The 15907-nt window shown below is 35.3% G+C and overlaps 1 protein-coding gene across 6 annotated transcripts in view; it reads right to left on the bottom strand.

Moving 5' to 3' along the window:
• ATXN10 (ataxin 10) overlaps positions 1–15907 on the bottom strand; it is a 121533-nt gene that overhangs the window by 80030 nt on the left and 25596 nt on the right. For 5 of the 6 annotated variants that reach the window (XR_014319575.1, XR_014319576.1, XM_082784919.1 and 2 more), the window contains exons 4-5: positions 10789–10885; positions 9673–9837 (exon numbers count right to left, since the gene is read on the bottom strand). Coding sequence is in view for 3 of the 6 variants with exons in the window: in XM_082784919.1 (XP_082641045.1) it covers positions 9673–9837; positions 10789–10885 (262 nt within the window). In the remaining 3 variants the exon portion in view is untranslated. The remainder of the gene's footprint in view (positions 1–9672; positions 9838–10788; positions 10886–15907) is intronic. The other variant, XR_014319574.1, reaches the window with a different exon arrangement.

Below are 15907 nucleotides of genomic sequence, written 5' to 3'. Positions count from 1 at the left end.
ATAAATCTAGCAAAGCATCAAAGCAAATAGAAACTGCGTTGTCAGATACAAGGCAGAAAAATACTGTTCTTAACTTACCAAAAATAGCCCCTTTTTTTAATAGGAACATAAGCCAATATCCAAATCCAACCCCTTGCTCTGTAAGGGGAGGAGGTATAGTCTACCCTTGTGTTAATGCCAGTATTTACACGGATCACTTTCCCAAGTATCATTCACAACAGCCAAGAGTAGATGACAGTCATTTAATTTAAACTCAGCCATGCACCATTACAAAAAAAATCCTCAAATTATATTCCTAGCAGTACTGAGAGTGTAATGTATACTGCAAAAGCACACATATACCCAACTATGAATTTTCGAATCACTGTGTATATCTATTACATACAAAATCATTAATGAACAAATCTTAGAACGTCCTCTGAGCTCGTGAAGCTACTGTTAAAGAATAGCCAAAGCATGATGAAAACCAAGCATTTTCAATACTCCCTCCATGTGCTCCCAACATTCCACTTTGCAAATAGCCTATTGAGTATAAGTAACATACTACATAGCTAAGAGGAAGATGACATAGAAACCTTATAGCTTTAACGAAGATTTTTTAGGACAAATATTCAATGATAACTGGGCAAATAGGAGAACAAGAAGTCCAAAGATAGCTATAATATTTCTAATGCTAACTGTGAACTTAGCTAGCATCTAGTTCAGTTATTGTAAACTAGACTTTTTTTTTTTTTTTTTGGAGGATATTTTATGTTGTATACTGATATTTGTATACACGTTTAAAGAAAAAATAATACAGTCATAGGGAATCATCAACTTAAAATTGGCATTCTGAGCAGCATAGCATTGATCCAAGAGTCTCCTATCACAAATCTGAACATATACATGTAGACTTCCCCACAGACACCGGCACAAATATATCTACAGTTAAACCTTCAGGATGATAACTGATGGCATTTCTTAAGGATTAGAAAGGAAGCACAGGCTTCTATCTGGAGCCATAAAAGGAAACAGAAAAACACAATAACTTTAGCTGTGCATTACACAGTAGTATTTACCTTCATAATGTACAACTATCAGCTGACAATGAAGCATAGTAAAATTGCATTTAAGGAACAATATGAGCCCTGATTTTTCAATTTTATAGTTGCAAATGTAAGTTTATACCTTATTTTGTGATTAATATTACTTTGATAATTACTTTGATAATTTGATATTACTTTGTGATTGATATTACCTTGATATTACAAGGGGAATCTTGACTACTTGTTTTGTAGTTAAAAATAATCAATAATTATCACAAAAATCTATAATGCTACTAAGTGCACATTAATGATTACTACTGTGAAGTGATAGATCCGTATTTTAGTCATTATTTGGTCTAGACTCTTGCATTTATTCATCTGCATCTTTCACATGCTATGGACTACACCTTTACTGCCTGAGAAGCTTGCAGTATTTCAGAAACAAATTTCTGCTTATAAAGATGCATATACTTCCGTGTGTGCTTCGTATCCTTTTAATCTCAAGAAAATATGTAAAACCTCAAAAATTCCTCCTCCTGTATTTGATTTTCTCTTTTACCTTATCCACTTCCTACATTACTACATCATAAAGAATATAGCACTAACAAATTTTACAGGATCATCACCAAGAGAAATCAACAGAAAAATTAGTAGTGGACTAAAGCACTTAACTCTAGCTATCATGTCCAGAAATGCTAGTGGTAGTTAAGCAAGGATGCAAGAAATTAAAGTTGGTATCTTTAGTCCTCAGCTCTCCTGTTTTTCATTTGGGGTAAAGGAGAAGAAGAGGGAAAGTAAGACCATGCAGAAGTTTGAAATAAAAAAGGTATTTGGTTTTGGATCACTGACTGAATATGCCATTTCAGATGCACTTAAAAGGCTTTGGTAGTAGACTTAAATTCTCTTTGGGAGCCAACAGCAGACCGCTGGGATAACCAGGATAAACTGAGGACCATTGTAATTGAGTGAAGGAAATGGTGAAAATTAAAGTTGTTATGCAAGTGTAACACAGTAACAAATGAATAGTGTTAAATATGCCAATTTTCTTGACTTTTTAAAAATTGTTTGGCTAAAATCCTAAAAAAATCAAGTGCTTACATAGTAGATAAATAGAAGAGATGTTCAGTTCAAAGACTTAGCAATAGTACAAGGGCTGCATTGTACCAAACGGAACTTGAGCAGCAGCTAAAATGATATGGTATAACCTACATTTGCACTCAGTATATTCCAAATAGCCACTAAACTTGCTCCAAAGGCGAGTGTAAGCAATCAGCTTTATCATAAAATGTCATGCTCCATATTAAGTTGGTTTGATCCCATTAGCAAGTTTAGAGAACAGTGTCCTTGGTCTCAGAAAATGAGGGGAAAAGTATAAATGTTTTAGCAGAAAGAAGAAAGTTATTGCGATTCTGTTTGATCAGCAAACTTCTCTTCTGATCTCTAAAAAAAAAAAAAAAAGTGTATTTCACCATCCCACAACAAAGCCACACCATCCAAAATACTTAAGAACAACAAAGCATTTTTACTTGAACAAACAAGCATGACAAATCACCCAAATTTTAAAGAGAATAAAAGAAGAAAATTTAATCAGACAGCCTTTCAAAGCTGTATCACAAGCCTTTTCACATTTTTAAAAAACAAACAAATGCCACACTACAACAAAAAACAATGTGCCTCATACAGAACTGTTTGTAACCACAACACATTTGTGAAGCAGAATTATTTTTTGGCCTTGCACAAGAACATAAGCACTCTATCAAAACCATTTTAAAAAAGCTATTTAATAACAAATAGAGTACACATACTGTTAAAGATCTCTTGAAACAAGATAATTCACTCTACTCAAACACCAGCATTAAAGCACTTCTTGCTCAAAAAAAAGAGTAAGAAAAAAATATTTCCATATTTAGAGCTCAACACCAAGTATAATCACAATGTTCTTCTCCTGTGTTGAAGAGAGCACAACAGGAAATTCTCTTCCTTCTTCAAAAGTCATTACCCATAATGAATACATCCTCCTTGTAGGCCACAAAGGTCCGCTAAGTCAACTCTCACATCTAGAAAACTGAGTTCAGATGACCTGTACTTTTTCTCTGATTCAGAATACGCTCCTGTTCAACTTGATAGTTACATCTGAAAGGCACTGAAGAGATTTATTTTTACTTATGTGCAAAGTTGGAATATTCTTTTTTCTGAAGAGTTACCAAGAAGAAAATGGAAGATTGTTACCAAAAGAATTACTTCCCACTCCTCTGTCTCCATAAAATACACAAGAAGAAAGAGGTGACAAGACAAATAAACATGTGAGGCTGAGCTTTGAAGGACTGGGGAAATCTGTGCTAATACCCTGCTACTGCAAATAGAAAGAAGCTACTCAGATCTCTACAATTATAGAAACTTTTCCAATTGTCGGTACTATTTAAAACCACAGTTGAACTTGGAACCTGCAACATCACTCTAACTTTCCTGGAATTAAAAATAAGAACTACTTTCTGTAGAGTAGAAGGGGGCAGGGGACACCCTGGACTGTCAGAGAGAAGAGACAGAGCTGCCAGCTCAAAATGAAAAAGGTAACATATTCTGGTCTCTGTACCACATGCATATCAATTAAGCAACAAGCACTCTACTGAGGAGTTCCATCTTTGCCTTTAAATACATGCCCATGGGCAAGACTCCTTGCCACAGGAGCACTAGTTTCTGTCCACGCTGCTTTCCATAAGCCAGAACAAAATAACCAAAGGCAAAAAATGGGTAGGGGGAGCCCCGCATCATAATCTTTACAGTCATCATCGAGCTGTGGTTTCAAAAAGAGAAAGTAGATGTTCAGAAAATCTTACCTCCAATGCCAAACAGCTGACCACACTCTTAATATCATTTTTTCTGGAAGCCAAAAGGCATATTATGCTTCTTTATAAAATGAAGGATTTTTGTTCCTTGCTCTTCAGAAATCAAAAATACAACCTGTTTTTTCTTTTCATAGGAGCTACACTGCCCTGTGCACACACTTGGATAAACTGATGACACAAGCCATACACTCATCTCTAATGGAGCCACCGAACTATTTCTAAAATAAACAGCTTTTAGAATACACATTGGTCTTGGTTAGGATAAATTATAATGTAATTTTGTACTACTTTTTTCTTAATTATTTTACAAAACACATATGTTTGCATGTTCAATATTCTAAAATAGATTTCATGTGGCATTCTGTGCTGGCTTCTCTTCTAAATACAGTAGCTTCTAAACTGTGCAACACACTTTGCTGCAGTTGATTAATACCAACCCAAAAGGGAGTGGATGTGGATGTTTGGGGAAACACAGAGGAATGCCTTTTTAAAGATGGCACAATTTTCCAGAGTCTAAGGCACAGTTCTCTGCACTTTTAAAACAAAAAATTTTTTACAGAAAAAATAGCAGCACTTGGCAGGCCTTTCATCACACTGCATATATAACACCAGATACCACTTGTGCTTTCTTCTTCCCTTGGAACTGCACCAGAGAGAGTTATAGAGGGCTTTTCAGACTTTGGTAGTAATCACAAGGGAATAGATTGAGTAGGAAACATTTCAGTTACTTAAGTTGTGTTCCAGCTTTGTTTCCTAAGGGAAGGATCTGTCCAATTCCCAGACAACATCCTCAGGTAGGCAACAGCTGTTAAAAGAAAGCAGCACTGCAAAAAGAGTATTAGCTTATGGAGTAAGTATAGCTGCTTACATGTTCAAGATACGTTCAACTTAATGTGTCAACACTTTTAAGAGAAGAATACTATGCATGAAAATACTATTATGCAGGTATATTGGAAAGATAAAGACACACAAAATAAATTATTGTCTCACAGGGGCTTGAAAACCACACTCATTCATTTGACTGGAATATAGGGTGGAGAAAGTAAAGCCAAAAGATGCATAATGCAGAAAGACTGATGTTGTTTAATGGACAGATCTGTTGTTACTGAACAGATAAAAGGTAACTACCACTAAAAGAAAAAAGAATCACAAGAAGGTGGAAAAAAAAAAGAAAAAAAAAAAAAGAAAAGAAGAAATTTAGAGGTTTAAAAGCTCTCCACTTGCAAGGTGGAATGCGAATCCCACAACCGTGACTATGAGCAGAGCAAGCTGGAAGCCAAAGAACATAACCAACCCCTCAAACAAGGAGCCTGCATTAAAGGACAATGTCTCAGGATTAAGGATAGGAACAATCACTCATACACCCAAGCTGTAGCAGCATGGAAGTTTTCCCACCAAAGTCAGCAATTATTTGCTCCTAAGCTAACAGCCTAAATAGTAAATGAGCATTAAAAAGGTCCACACATTTTCTAGAAAACAACTGCACAGCAAAGAACACTTGAACAGACAGGATCATTTAATTAGTGTATGCCATAAATCAAACCAAAGAAAGGATACTTACTAACTTGTTTCTGCAGAGCCAGTGTCTTTGCAAAGACATATACTTTGAAGTATATTCTTTAACATTATTTGCCTTGAAACATTTGGGCACTCTTTACAAACCCAAATAGAGATCCAAACATTCAGGACAAGACAGATAAGTTTAAACAGCTTTCAGTCCTGAAAACTTCTAGTTTCTTCTTGCTCTAATATTTTAGCCAAAGGCTACAAAACAAAGTGGTATACATCCAGTCAGATTACGTTTTGAAGAACCTCAGTTAAAAATACATGATCTGCCTCCTCGGATCATTGCTGCTGGTCTAACTCCCAAGAGCAATCTCAGAAGAGTGCCTGGTATTCAAGATTACAGGATTGCTAGCCTGAAACAAGTTAAGGAGCTGTGTTGACTAGAAGCAGTTTAAAAATACATTGCCTAATATATGTTAATTAAATCTATTTTAATATTAGATGCTGAGTGGCACTTTAAAAATGGCAAAGGCAGCAATGATAAAAAAAAAACTTGGAGCTGTTCAGAGGATCAAGCTTCCAAAAGAGAAAGAGGAAGAGGTAGCAGTTCTTAAATCAAGAAATATTTAAGAAATGTGGGAATTACATTCTGCAACTTCACAGATTCCAGAGATAGAAGCATTTCTGAAGCTTACAAGTAACCACAAGCTTAATGAAATGGGCCTTCAGATCATCTAGTATGGATAAAGAGGTATGATCACTCAAAGGCTGAATACAAAATTTGACCAGGGCATTCCTTATAGAACCAACTTAGGTTTTAAATATAGCTGTTTCTTAGCTCAAAGCATGCTACAGAAAACAATAAAAAGTATGTATCACTCAAAGACACACATAGGTATGCATCACAGTCTGCATCTAAGTTCTGAGGCAATTTGTTATGCTGTCAACCTACAAACATCTTCTCAAAACACATCAAAAATCTCAATATGCCAATCATAAAACATCTTTTTTGTTTCAAGAAATGCTTAGAAAATGGGTGTCTTGCTTCCCCCCTACTGAATAGATTCATAAATTGCCAATCTAAGGCCTTCTCTCTCATAAGGCACCCCCTTAAGGAAGTACAGCCACCAAGATGCAACACTCCAGAAGTTTCTTCTTTACCAACAGGAACTCCTTGTTTTCTACTGAATAGCTCTTGATTCAAGAAGTAGACAAAAGTGACAGGGGAAAACAGAAAACTACGTCCTGCCTTCAGAGATGCTTCCTTTGCTCTTTAACTGGAAAAGTGTGTTATTGCAGACAGCACAGGAATTACAGAAGGTCTGCTACCAACAGCTGCTTCTAGAAAAGGAAGCTCAAAAATGCTTAGAATAATCTCAGATTTTCTCTGACAAAGCCTTTCCCTACAGAACTGTTTCAAGACTGGAGGGAGAACTACTTAACAGAAGTCAAAGGCATCAGACTTTGAAAGAGGCATCACACTTTGAAAGAGGTTCCTCCTGAAATCTCACCTAAGAACTTTTCCAGCTTGGACATGGAAAACTGGACTTGTAAACATAAATGCGGTATCACAAACAGAGAAGGAATTGCCAATTCACTGAAAAAAAAAAAAAAAGATTTTAAAGATGTGCTTCCCCTGTTATACATCAAGAGTAGAAAACCCAACGCTTATTACTGGAATGAAGTAGTAAGGACACCATGAGAGAAACTACACTTAGGCCAATAGTCGTAAATACAAGTGTTTGTCTTGGACACCCTCTTTGTCTTAATGATTCACAGCAGCAACTCAAAAAATAACGTGAGCATCACAAGTTTGGAATTCAATTAATGGAATTTGTGGAATTAATTGGAAACTAACTTTAGAGAAAAATTAATTCATAAGTTTCAGTACATGATAAAACAAACAGAAGAAAATCATGAATAATAGGTTTGCCTATAACCAAAACTCACACGGTATTCAAAGAAAGATTATCAATACTAAAAAGCAGCATTTGACAGCAAGAAAGCACAGCCAAGATGAATAAACACGCATACACTTTTTATGCAATGTAATATGAATCCGGATGCTCAAACTGAGACACAAGAAGACAGGAATTAAGTAATATTTTTAACTTTACAGGTAAGAATATCCTAAACATAGTCATATATGAATCTGGCAGTGAGAATAACCTCCTGGAAGAAGAACAGTTTGTATTTCAGCTCAGCCATAAAATGCCAAAATAGCCACTTCAAAATGGTTGCTGTGCACTCTGGTAGCCATGGCACAAGGGACCCAAACCTTTACAACAAAAGACTGGCTTTGTTGCAAATACCGCAGCTATGTAAATTCGTTTAAGCAATCCTAGCGGTATGTACTGCAGTGAGAACTGAAGTATAGCTCCAAAATTTTCAATGAATTGCTGACAAAATATTTTTTCTATGGTCCAGCCAGAGACCTTAGCTTAACCTTCATAAGAAAATGGACAGAAATCTCTTTATGCATTTTTACCTGACTGTATCTCACACATACTTTTCCATATCAGAAAGCAACCTATTAAATATTTGATACTGCACTGTTGAAATATACTTTGTTTTGTTTACATTTTACTTGTGCTGACTCTGAGAAGTGCCTGCATTACTGAAATAAAATGCTAAGAAACATATACTACAAAGTCATGACTTTCTTTCACATGGGAAAAAATGATAATTAGGTTTGAAACTATACCAGCCAACATTAAAGTACCGTGAAAGAAAAATGAACATATTATTTTCTTAATGCATGGTAGATATTCCTTTTTTTCTGCATATTTATTTTATGAGAAAAATCAATACTCTGAAAGGAATTCAAAGGCAAACATTTCATAACTGCGTTATGACAGAAATACCCTACTTATCTCTTCCCCTTCATCATGGTCTTGCATGAAAGTTTGCCCCTTTTTAATCTCGAGACTGAAGAAGAAAGACTTTCTCTGAAGAAAGACCATTTCCCACCCAGAGCAAACATGCAGTGCAGAGTTAAGACACTGACTTCGTAAGTTAATAGAATGCACTTCAGACCAGAAAGATCAGAGAAATGGATAGCTCAATTTATTTTGATGCTGCATTTATTTTGCAATTGCCTTCAAAATACAAATCTGACAGCATGACCTCTTCCAACCCTCCCTGGCTTTCATATCTTAGTCAAAATACATTTTACCATATCTTCAATACATAAAGAAAATGAAGGATAATCCAGATAATTATCTGAAAAGCAATCTATTTCACATGTGTTTATACTGACAAGCCAAAATTAAAGACTCGGTTTGTCACTTTTGAAATAGAAGTCTGGTCACCTGACTCTGAAACTTTAAGTTTGCTTTATGAAAACTATTTATGTCATAAGCAAATTGACCTGATTATAAAAAAAGCCCAGCCACAAACTAATTTTGAAGTAATTTTTTCAATACCAAAGCAAGCTATTAAATGACATTTGCTTTTCATTCAATCATCTTAACTCTGTTTAGAAGGCTTTCCAAATAACTAGTAAAGCCTCAACAACTATTCCTAATTAAATTTTGAATTTAAACATGACCTTCAAAAGAAAGATACAAAAATACAGTTTTGTTTTCACTATCCTTTTCCCCACCTCACTTGGAATGTCCCATAAAAATTAAACTGAGTTATTATGTGCATCCTTGCTGACAAACAGAGCATTTCTAAAATGCATAACTGACAATAATTATTACAAAAGTGACCATTAGAAAAAAAAAAAATAAAAAGCTCAATAGAACATTGGAATAAAACCACTGATTATATACTCTTAAATTAAGAAAAATCAAGCGTAACAGATTTGCAAACAAGATGTCTTTTGTTTTGCAAACAAAATGATTACATGTTGCACTAGACAACAGATTTGTTAAAAAAAAAAAAAAAAAAAAAAGAAAAACACACCTTTTCCATAGTACTCACAAACCATTAGTCATACATGTCTTTTGAATAGCCAGAGTCTGTAAGACTATATTCTGACTTAGCCTTCTTTCAAAAATCTCAACAAATCATCATATAGGTATAACTAACTTGCATTCTGGAACACTATTTCATTAACAAGACAATTCAAAAACACTGATTTTAGAATTTGTCTACATCGTCAACAAATCATAATCTTATTTTAACAGAAAGTCAGTAAAAGTATTCTGAAAGTTATCGCCAAATTAATAGCTTCTAAATAGATCTTCATTTACTACTTACAGAGTCACAAATGTAGATATTTTAATATGGAGACTGATGCTAGGAGAACCCTTATTTAAGAAGGAAAAAAAAAGTCTAAAGATACATACGACCATTCAGACTCCAACTGCTCTTTGTAGACTTTCAGGACATGAAGAGCCACAGTCAAGTTCTCAGGATCCAGTAGTTCTCTCACTTTCTCTGAATTAAGGCAGGTAAACAAGACCATACAACAATAGGCAACAATTTTCTCATCGCTGTAAGTTAGGCAGGTCCTTCAAGAGAAAGTGATGTTAAGACAGTAGGTTAAAACTCATGCTAGAAAAATGCACTAGGGACATTCAGCTTGTTGAGTTGTTCTTCTCTGATGTCTTTTAGTGAATCGTGAGCTTGCCATTGCTTAAGAGAAGTCAAGAATAAAGAAGTCAACTTAAGAAGTCAGCTGCAAAAAATAATACCATTCTGAAGGCCAAACTTCATAGGCAATTTACAAAACTAGTGCTAGATTTGAGCTACCTAAAGTTTTAAGAACTGAGTGAAACTGTAAAAATTGTAATTATCTGTTTCTATAACCGTAAGATCTTCCTACAGCCAGTGCTGACAAGTGGGCTCCAAAAACAGAATCAGAATGAGTACCATATTCAATGAATATGCCTTTGCTACTAGCCCATTATGAAAGATTTCGCCAAATACACTAATAATAATTGTCACGTGTCTGTATAAAATGGTTTATGTAATATCTCATGACACATACATCATCAGCCGCTGGAAAGATATTTTCATAAGGTTGGGTATCAGCAAAGGAATCAGAAGACACAAAGATTAAGTCACTTCTAATAAATTCCATTTCATCCACAAATAACTGACAGGTCTGCAAAGAAGCAATGAGAATAAACAAAAAGTTTTGTTCTTGGAAGTGACCGGCTGATAACTAATTGAAAACGACTATGAAATAAAGTTTATGATTGAAGCTCATCATTTTAAACATAATTTTCTTCCAGTTTGTGTTAAATGAAATCAATTTACTGTCAGTTCAGAACAAGCAGGTTTTTAAAGGACCTGACCCCTGTGGTTGACTAACAAAAAAAACATCTACAGGATATGGTCTCAACCACCCCATTTTCCCTAAGGTTATTTTTCAAAGCTTTATGGTGCTAGTAGAGACACAGAAACTACAGTATAAAAAAAAACAAACAACAAAAAAAACCAAACACATCCATGCTTACAAGAAGAGATCTGGGAAAGCACACTTCCAAATGCTATTCTGGGAATCTCCATTTCCTGCTGCAATGTTTCCAAGAAACTGGAGGCTACAACGAAAAACTGGAAAAAACAAACAAACAAACAAAAAAACACACATACACAGAAAAAAATATTAGTATTCTGAAATTGTAACCAGAACAAAACATTTTTTTTTCCAATTCAACTTCCATTAATACCAAAGATTGGCCACTAGTGATTACAAAAACTAATTGAATCTGCAAATGTTCAAGACAGATCAAAATCAATGAAAGCTTAGAGTTACAAATAGTGCAAACTGAAGCAGACCCATGCTGAACCAGTAGCTGCCACATGGTAGTGGCCATTTTGCCTCTTCCAGATCTGAGGTGGCTTTCTTCCTACTACTAAATTAACACAAATAGGCTGCTTGTCAACACTCAAACTCTGCAAATGCTGCTCTGCCTGCTACTAAGAAAGCTCCCCAGACACTCTCCACAAGCTGAGATTACTTGAAAATTTTGTTTCAGTAGGTAAAGCTAGAGGAGAACCCAGTCTATTCCCTTGCTGCCCACTTTAAGTTGTAGGTATCTATACGAATCCTTATATGACAATGTACTCAACACTTCCAGATTTCTACCCCAAAGAAATTAAAGCCAGTGCACCAAACAACTTTGTATTCCATTTTAACACTACTTAATATAACATATTTCCACTATTATTGCAAATGCATTTTGCAAATTGCAAAAATAAATTGCAATTTATTTCAGCTTTCTCTAAATACAGGCTTAAAATCCAGAAACAAGATACTTCATTATACATGTTCACATCCAAGAACGCCCCCCTCCTCCCAAGTCAAAAGATATAAATTAAGGTAAAACAAAAGCATGAACTCACAGACTCCACAAAATTAAACATTTTTGGCACTACTGACAACTTTCAATAGCCTGATCCTTCTTTAAGTTTGTCAAAGTAACTTAAAATTAAATACTGCAATGCAGTTCAGCAGATATTATAAACAGCAGCCTGTTACAGATGGAGGTGAGTAATATTAACACATTCTGAAACCATAAAATAAGGTATCTTTGAAAAGTGCTGCGCCAGCTAGCAGACAGATTTCCTACAGAGGTCCTGGCATATGTCCTCCTGGGAACAAAAAGAAAGCAAGTCTAAAGTGATGACACATGGGCTTAAAGAATAGTAAATTTTATTCTCCCATGTACCTTATTTACACACAAAATATGTATGTCATTTCCATAATGCATTTTGAATTATCTTCTCCTTTTCTTTTTGGTTCTTAGTATCTCTGTTCTCTTTACCTGCACATCTTCAGGTTTGTTTGTTTGTTTGTTAGTTTTGTGTGTGTTCTTTTTTCCCCTCTGCCCATCATTGTTCTTCCATTTCTCCCATGCATCTGGGAGACTGCTGACTCCATTTTTCTGAAGGACAGCAAGCTACTCTTCTAGCAAACATCTTATGGAAATATTTCTCTCCTAGAAAAAAAACTAACAAGGCAGTAAACCCTAGGAATAGGGTATATTTCTCTTGGTAAACTCTATTCTACTATGAGAAAGACCTCTCAAATAGGAATGACATTATTTGGTTACACTCTGATCTTTACCTTACATTTGCATGACCTCTTCCAGATATCGATTACGCTTCTCATTAGAGACTAAGCTGTCAAAAATACCTCAGACTAGAGAAAAAAATAAAGATCCTTTAAATATTGCCATTCTTACTGTAACAACTGTAATAAGAAAATATTTGCAATATCATAATAAATTAACTACAAATTCTCCATTAATCACACATTGAAGTCACTATTTGTGAAAGCAAGCGATCAGCACAGTCCTCCTTTGATCCTGATTTCCTGAACAAGTAAGAAGGATCCAGTAAAGATGATTCTGCCAATGCACCATGAAAAATGAAAGAGTTTAATATTTAAGCGCCTGTTTTTGACCAATAGTGGCTAACATTTTTCCTTCAATTAGAGGACACAAATCAGTATACGAGTAAGCGCATAATCTGTGAGACAACAGCAATTGTATCTATTCACAATTAAGCAGAAAACGATGTCTCAATATTGCAATGTTTCCTTATGAAAGTAATCTAACTGTGAAGAATCTCAGCAATTTTAGAGAAATGTGTGATTCTACAAACACCTAATGTAACTGACCTATTCCAGGAGTAAAGAGAACAGAAAACAATACCTAGCTCAGAATCCGTCCAACCAAATCATATGCTCCATCACAGCAACAACACAACTGCTGTACTGCTTCTACAATGCCTAGACTTCTTTTTCCTGCCCACCCCCAAAAAATATTTACATAAAAATTAATTCTTCTGGGAGTGCTCAGTGTGACGCCAGCTCAATGGCATATGGTTAGTGTACTTAAGTGTGAATTCTTCTGTACCATGTCGAGTAGTCACAGGTGGAAAGCCAACTATCAACAGGGGGTGAAGAGCATTCAAGGTCATTATAGCACCACAACCAGAGCAGCTCGCCACAGTTCTCTGAATCACACTGCACTAGTATTTGCATAGATACATATAAGAGAAAAAGCGAAAAAGTGAAAAAACACACTATCACCACACACACACCCCTCAGAGGTGCACTTGGTGATCGTGGAACACACAAATATCAGATACGTCACATTTATATCCAAAGATGATTTCACATAAAATGTACTAACCTAGTACCAATACCAGCTAACTACTTTTGGTTTGAGCACTGAAAATCTATACACCGGCATTTACATTAAAAAAAAAAAGGGGGGGGGGGGGCAGGGGAGGGAAGGGGACACAAAAAACAATAAAGCAACTAATTGTTAATTCATAGCATGAGCCACAGTTATGCATGAGTTAAAAAAACAAACAAACAAACAAACAAAACAAAAAAACAACAACAACAACAAAAAAAAAAACACACTACAATATAAGCGAAGTATTGCATTCCTAATGATGGAAGTCATTTTGTAGCATTCAACTTGCATGCTTCTCTAGTTTGTTTTGCATCTGGTGGACTTGACTGCTGCAACACATCATCGAACTGTGCTTAGAAACCTCTAGAATAGATATACTGCTTTTCTCCTCTCCAACAGGTCGTTGTCCTTTCAACAAAAACAAGAAAAATCAAGAAGTTGATAATTAGGTCAGAGTTTATTACACAGTGTACCAGTTGAAACAATGTTGCTATGCATTTAATAATATTTTCTGAAAAAGAGGAAAAAAAGACTATTTCACTTTTTTCCCGAAAGCTTACAGATCTTAATGAAGCTAAATATGATTGCCAAACACTCTTTCCAGCATTAGCTATTATTTAGGAAATACGACTCAAAAGAATTATACAACAGTGTGTCCTTTCCATAGTAACAATTTCTTTAACACCTTAAGTCCATCCCCCTAGCCGTTGGTATCTATTAGCACTGACTTTAACAATGGATTCTGTATCTACATGCACAGCTAAACTTTAATTAAAAAAAAAAAAAAAATTATACTGTGTGGTCAACAAAACTATTTTTAAGCTGACGGTCAACCACTGCAAAATTACATGTACTAAGATTTAACTTCTGATAAACAGATTAACCCCAGAGCTGAAGAAGTTTTTCCTCCATTGAGATTTCAATGGTTCCTATAAAAGCAGGATGTTACTTAGCAAATGCAAATACTCAGATTACACATTGCTTTCACAACCAGCCTGCATTGGTTATGGAGGATTTTCTAGGTTCTACAAAAAAAATCTTTATAAAACAGGGCAACATGTACAATGGGAAACATTTTTCCTAATGTATTTTGGTATGTTTGTCTACATGTAAACTGATGTTTTAGAATCACTCAGTACCATCCATGCAACAGGTGAGTCAATTGTTATACAGCTCTGCACAAGGATAGCTTAAATGCACCACAGCTCTGCACAAGGATAGCTTAAATGCACCACAGCCTTTAAGAGCATAGCTCCACTTTTTCCTTTCAATCTCTTACAATCATGTACAAATTGAATCAAACTATAGTACACATTTTTCACTTGATTATAATGCAGTACTACCCAGACAGTCTGAAAAATAGATGTGAAGATTTCACAGGCCTGACCTTGCATATTGCTCCTTACACTTCAAAAGTAATTTCAAAGTGTCATTTTCATTTGCAGAATCAGATGAAACCTTAAATACTTGAAGTTATTCAGACATTTAAGTATCATGTTTTAAAAGTAATACACTGTTTCCTTCTGCTCCACATTATTAGGTGATAATATTTCCAAAAAAGTTACCAAAGTTCCAGTACTGAAGTTAAATGCTTGGCAGCAATAAACTCTTCTATTAACAAGATTAAATGGAATTTCCCCCCATGGCCTTCCTGATTAGGCTACTACACACAAACATTAAGTTATTATGCAACATATTTTGCTGTAGTGGATATTATTTAGAAGTTTATATTCATACATGTTTTTTAGGTCCTCCCTACAGAAAGCAAGTTTTTTCCTGGTGAGTAGTTAGAAATGTTTTGAATTCCTACTACCTGTTCTCCAGTCGGGAGCAGGAAACCTGTAAACATGCACAACAAACACTTCAAAAAACCCTGACCTCACCTACAGAAACTTGTAACAGTCCTGAGATTTTTTTTTTTAATTATTATTTTTATTTGGGGCAGACAGCAGATAGCTATAAATACATTACTTAGCCTTTTGCTTTCCTCGCTCATCAAAAAAGCCATCTGTGTAATGAATTGTCCAACTGTAAACTGGCATTACATGAGCATATAAAATAAATCCAATCCAAGCATGTATGAAGACATACAACACCAAATGCCAGGCTGCAAACATAAGGCTAGTGAACTTGCAAATCTCTTAATGTTTTGCTAGCCATTAGCTGCGCACAAAAGAGATAGTTGGCGTGCCCTCTCTACCCTGGCTGCATGCACAAAGATTTAAAAGTCACCATCTGCTGACAGACTGCACGCCTTTTAAGAAGCCTGTGAGCTTTGCAAATCTGGCTGCAAGACATAATATAGACCTCTTTCCATTGTTTGTAAACAATTGCAATATGTTTTGAGATGTCACTATCACTGGAGAAATAAAACCTTCAACACAACATAAGGTGTAGACCTCCATTACTATAAAACGTTACTTTC

Source organism: Aythya marila, assembly GCF_965140915.1.
Source record: "Aythya marila genome assembly, chromosome: 1".
Classification (NCBI taxonomy): Eukaryota; Metazoa; Chordata; class Aves; order Anseriformes; family Anatidae; genus Aythya; species Aythya marila.
This window is presented reverse-complemented; position numbering and strand designations above follow the sequence as displayed.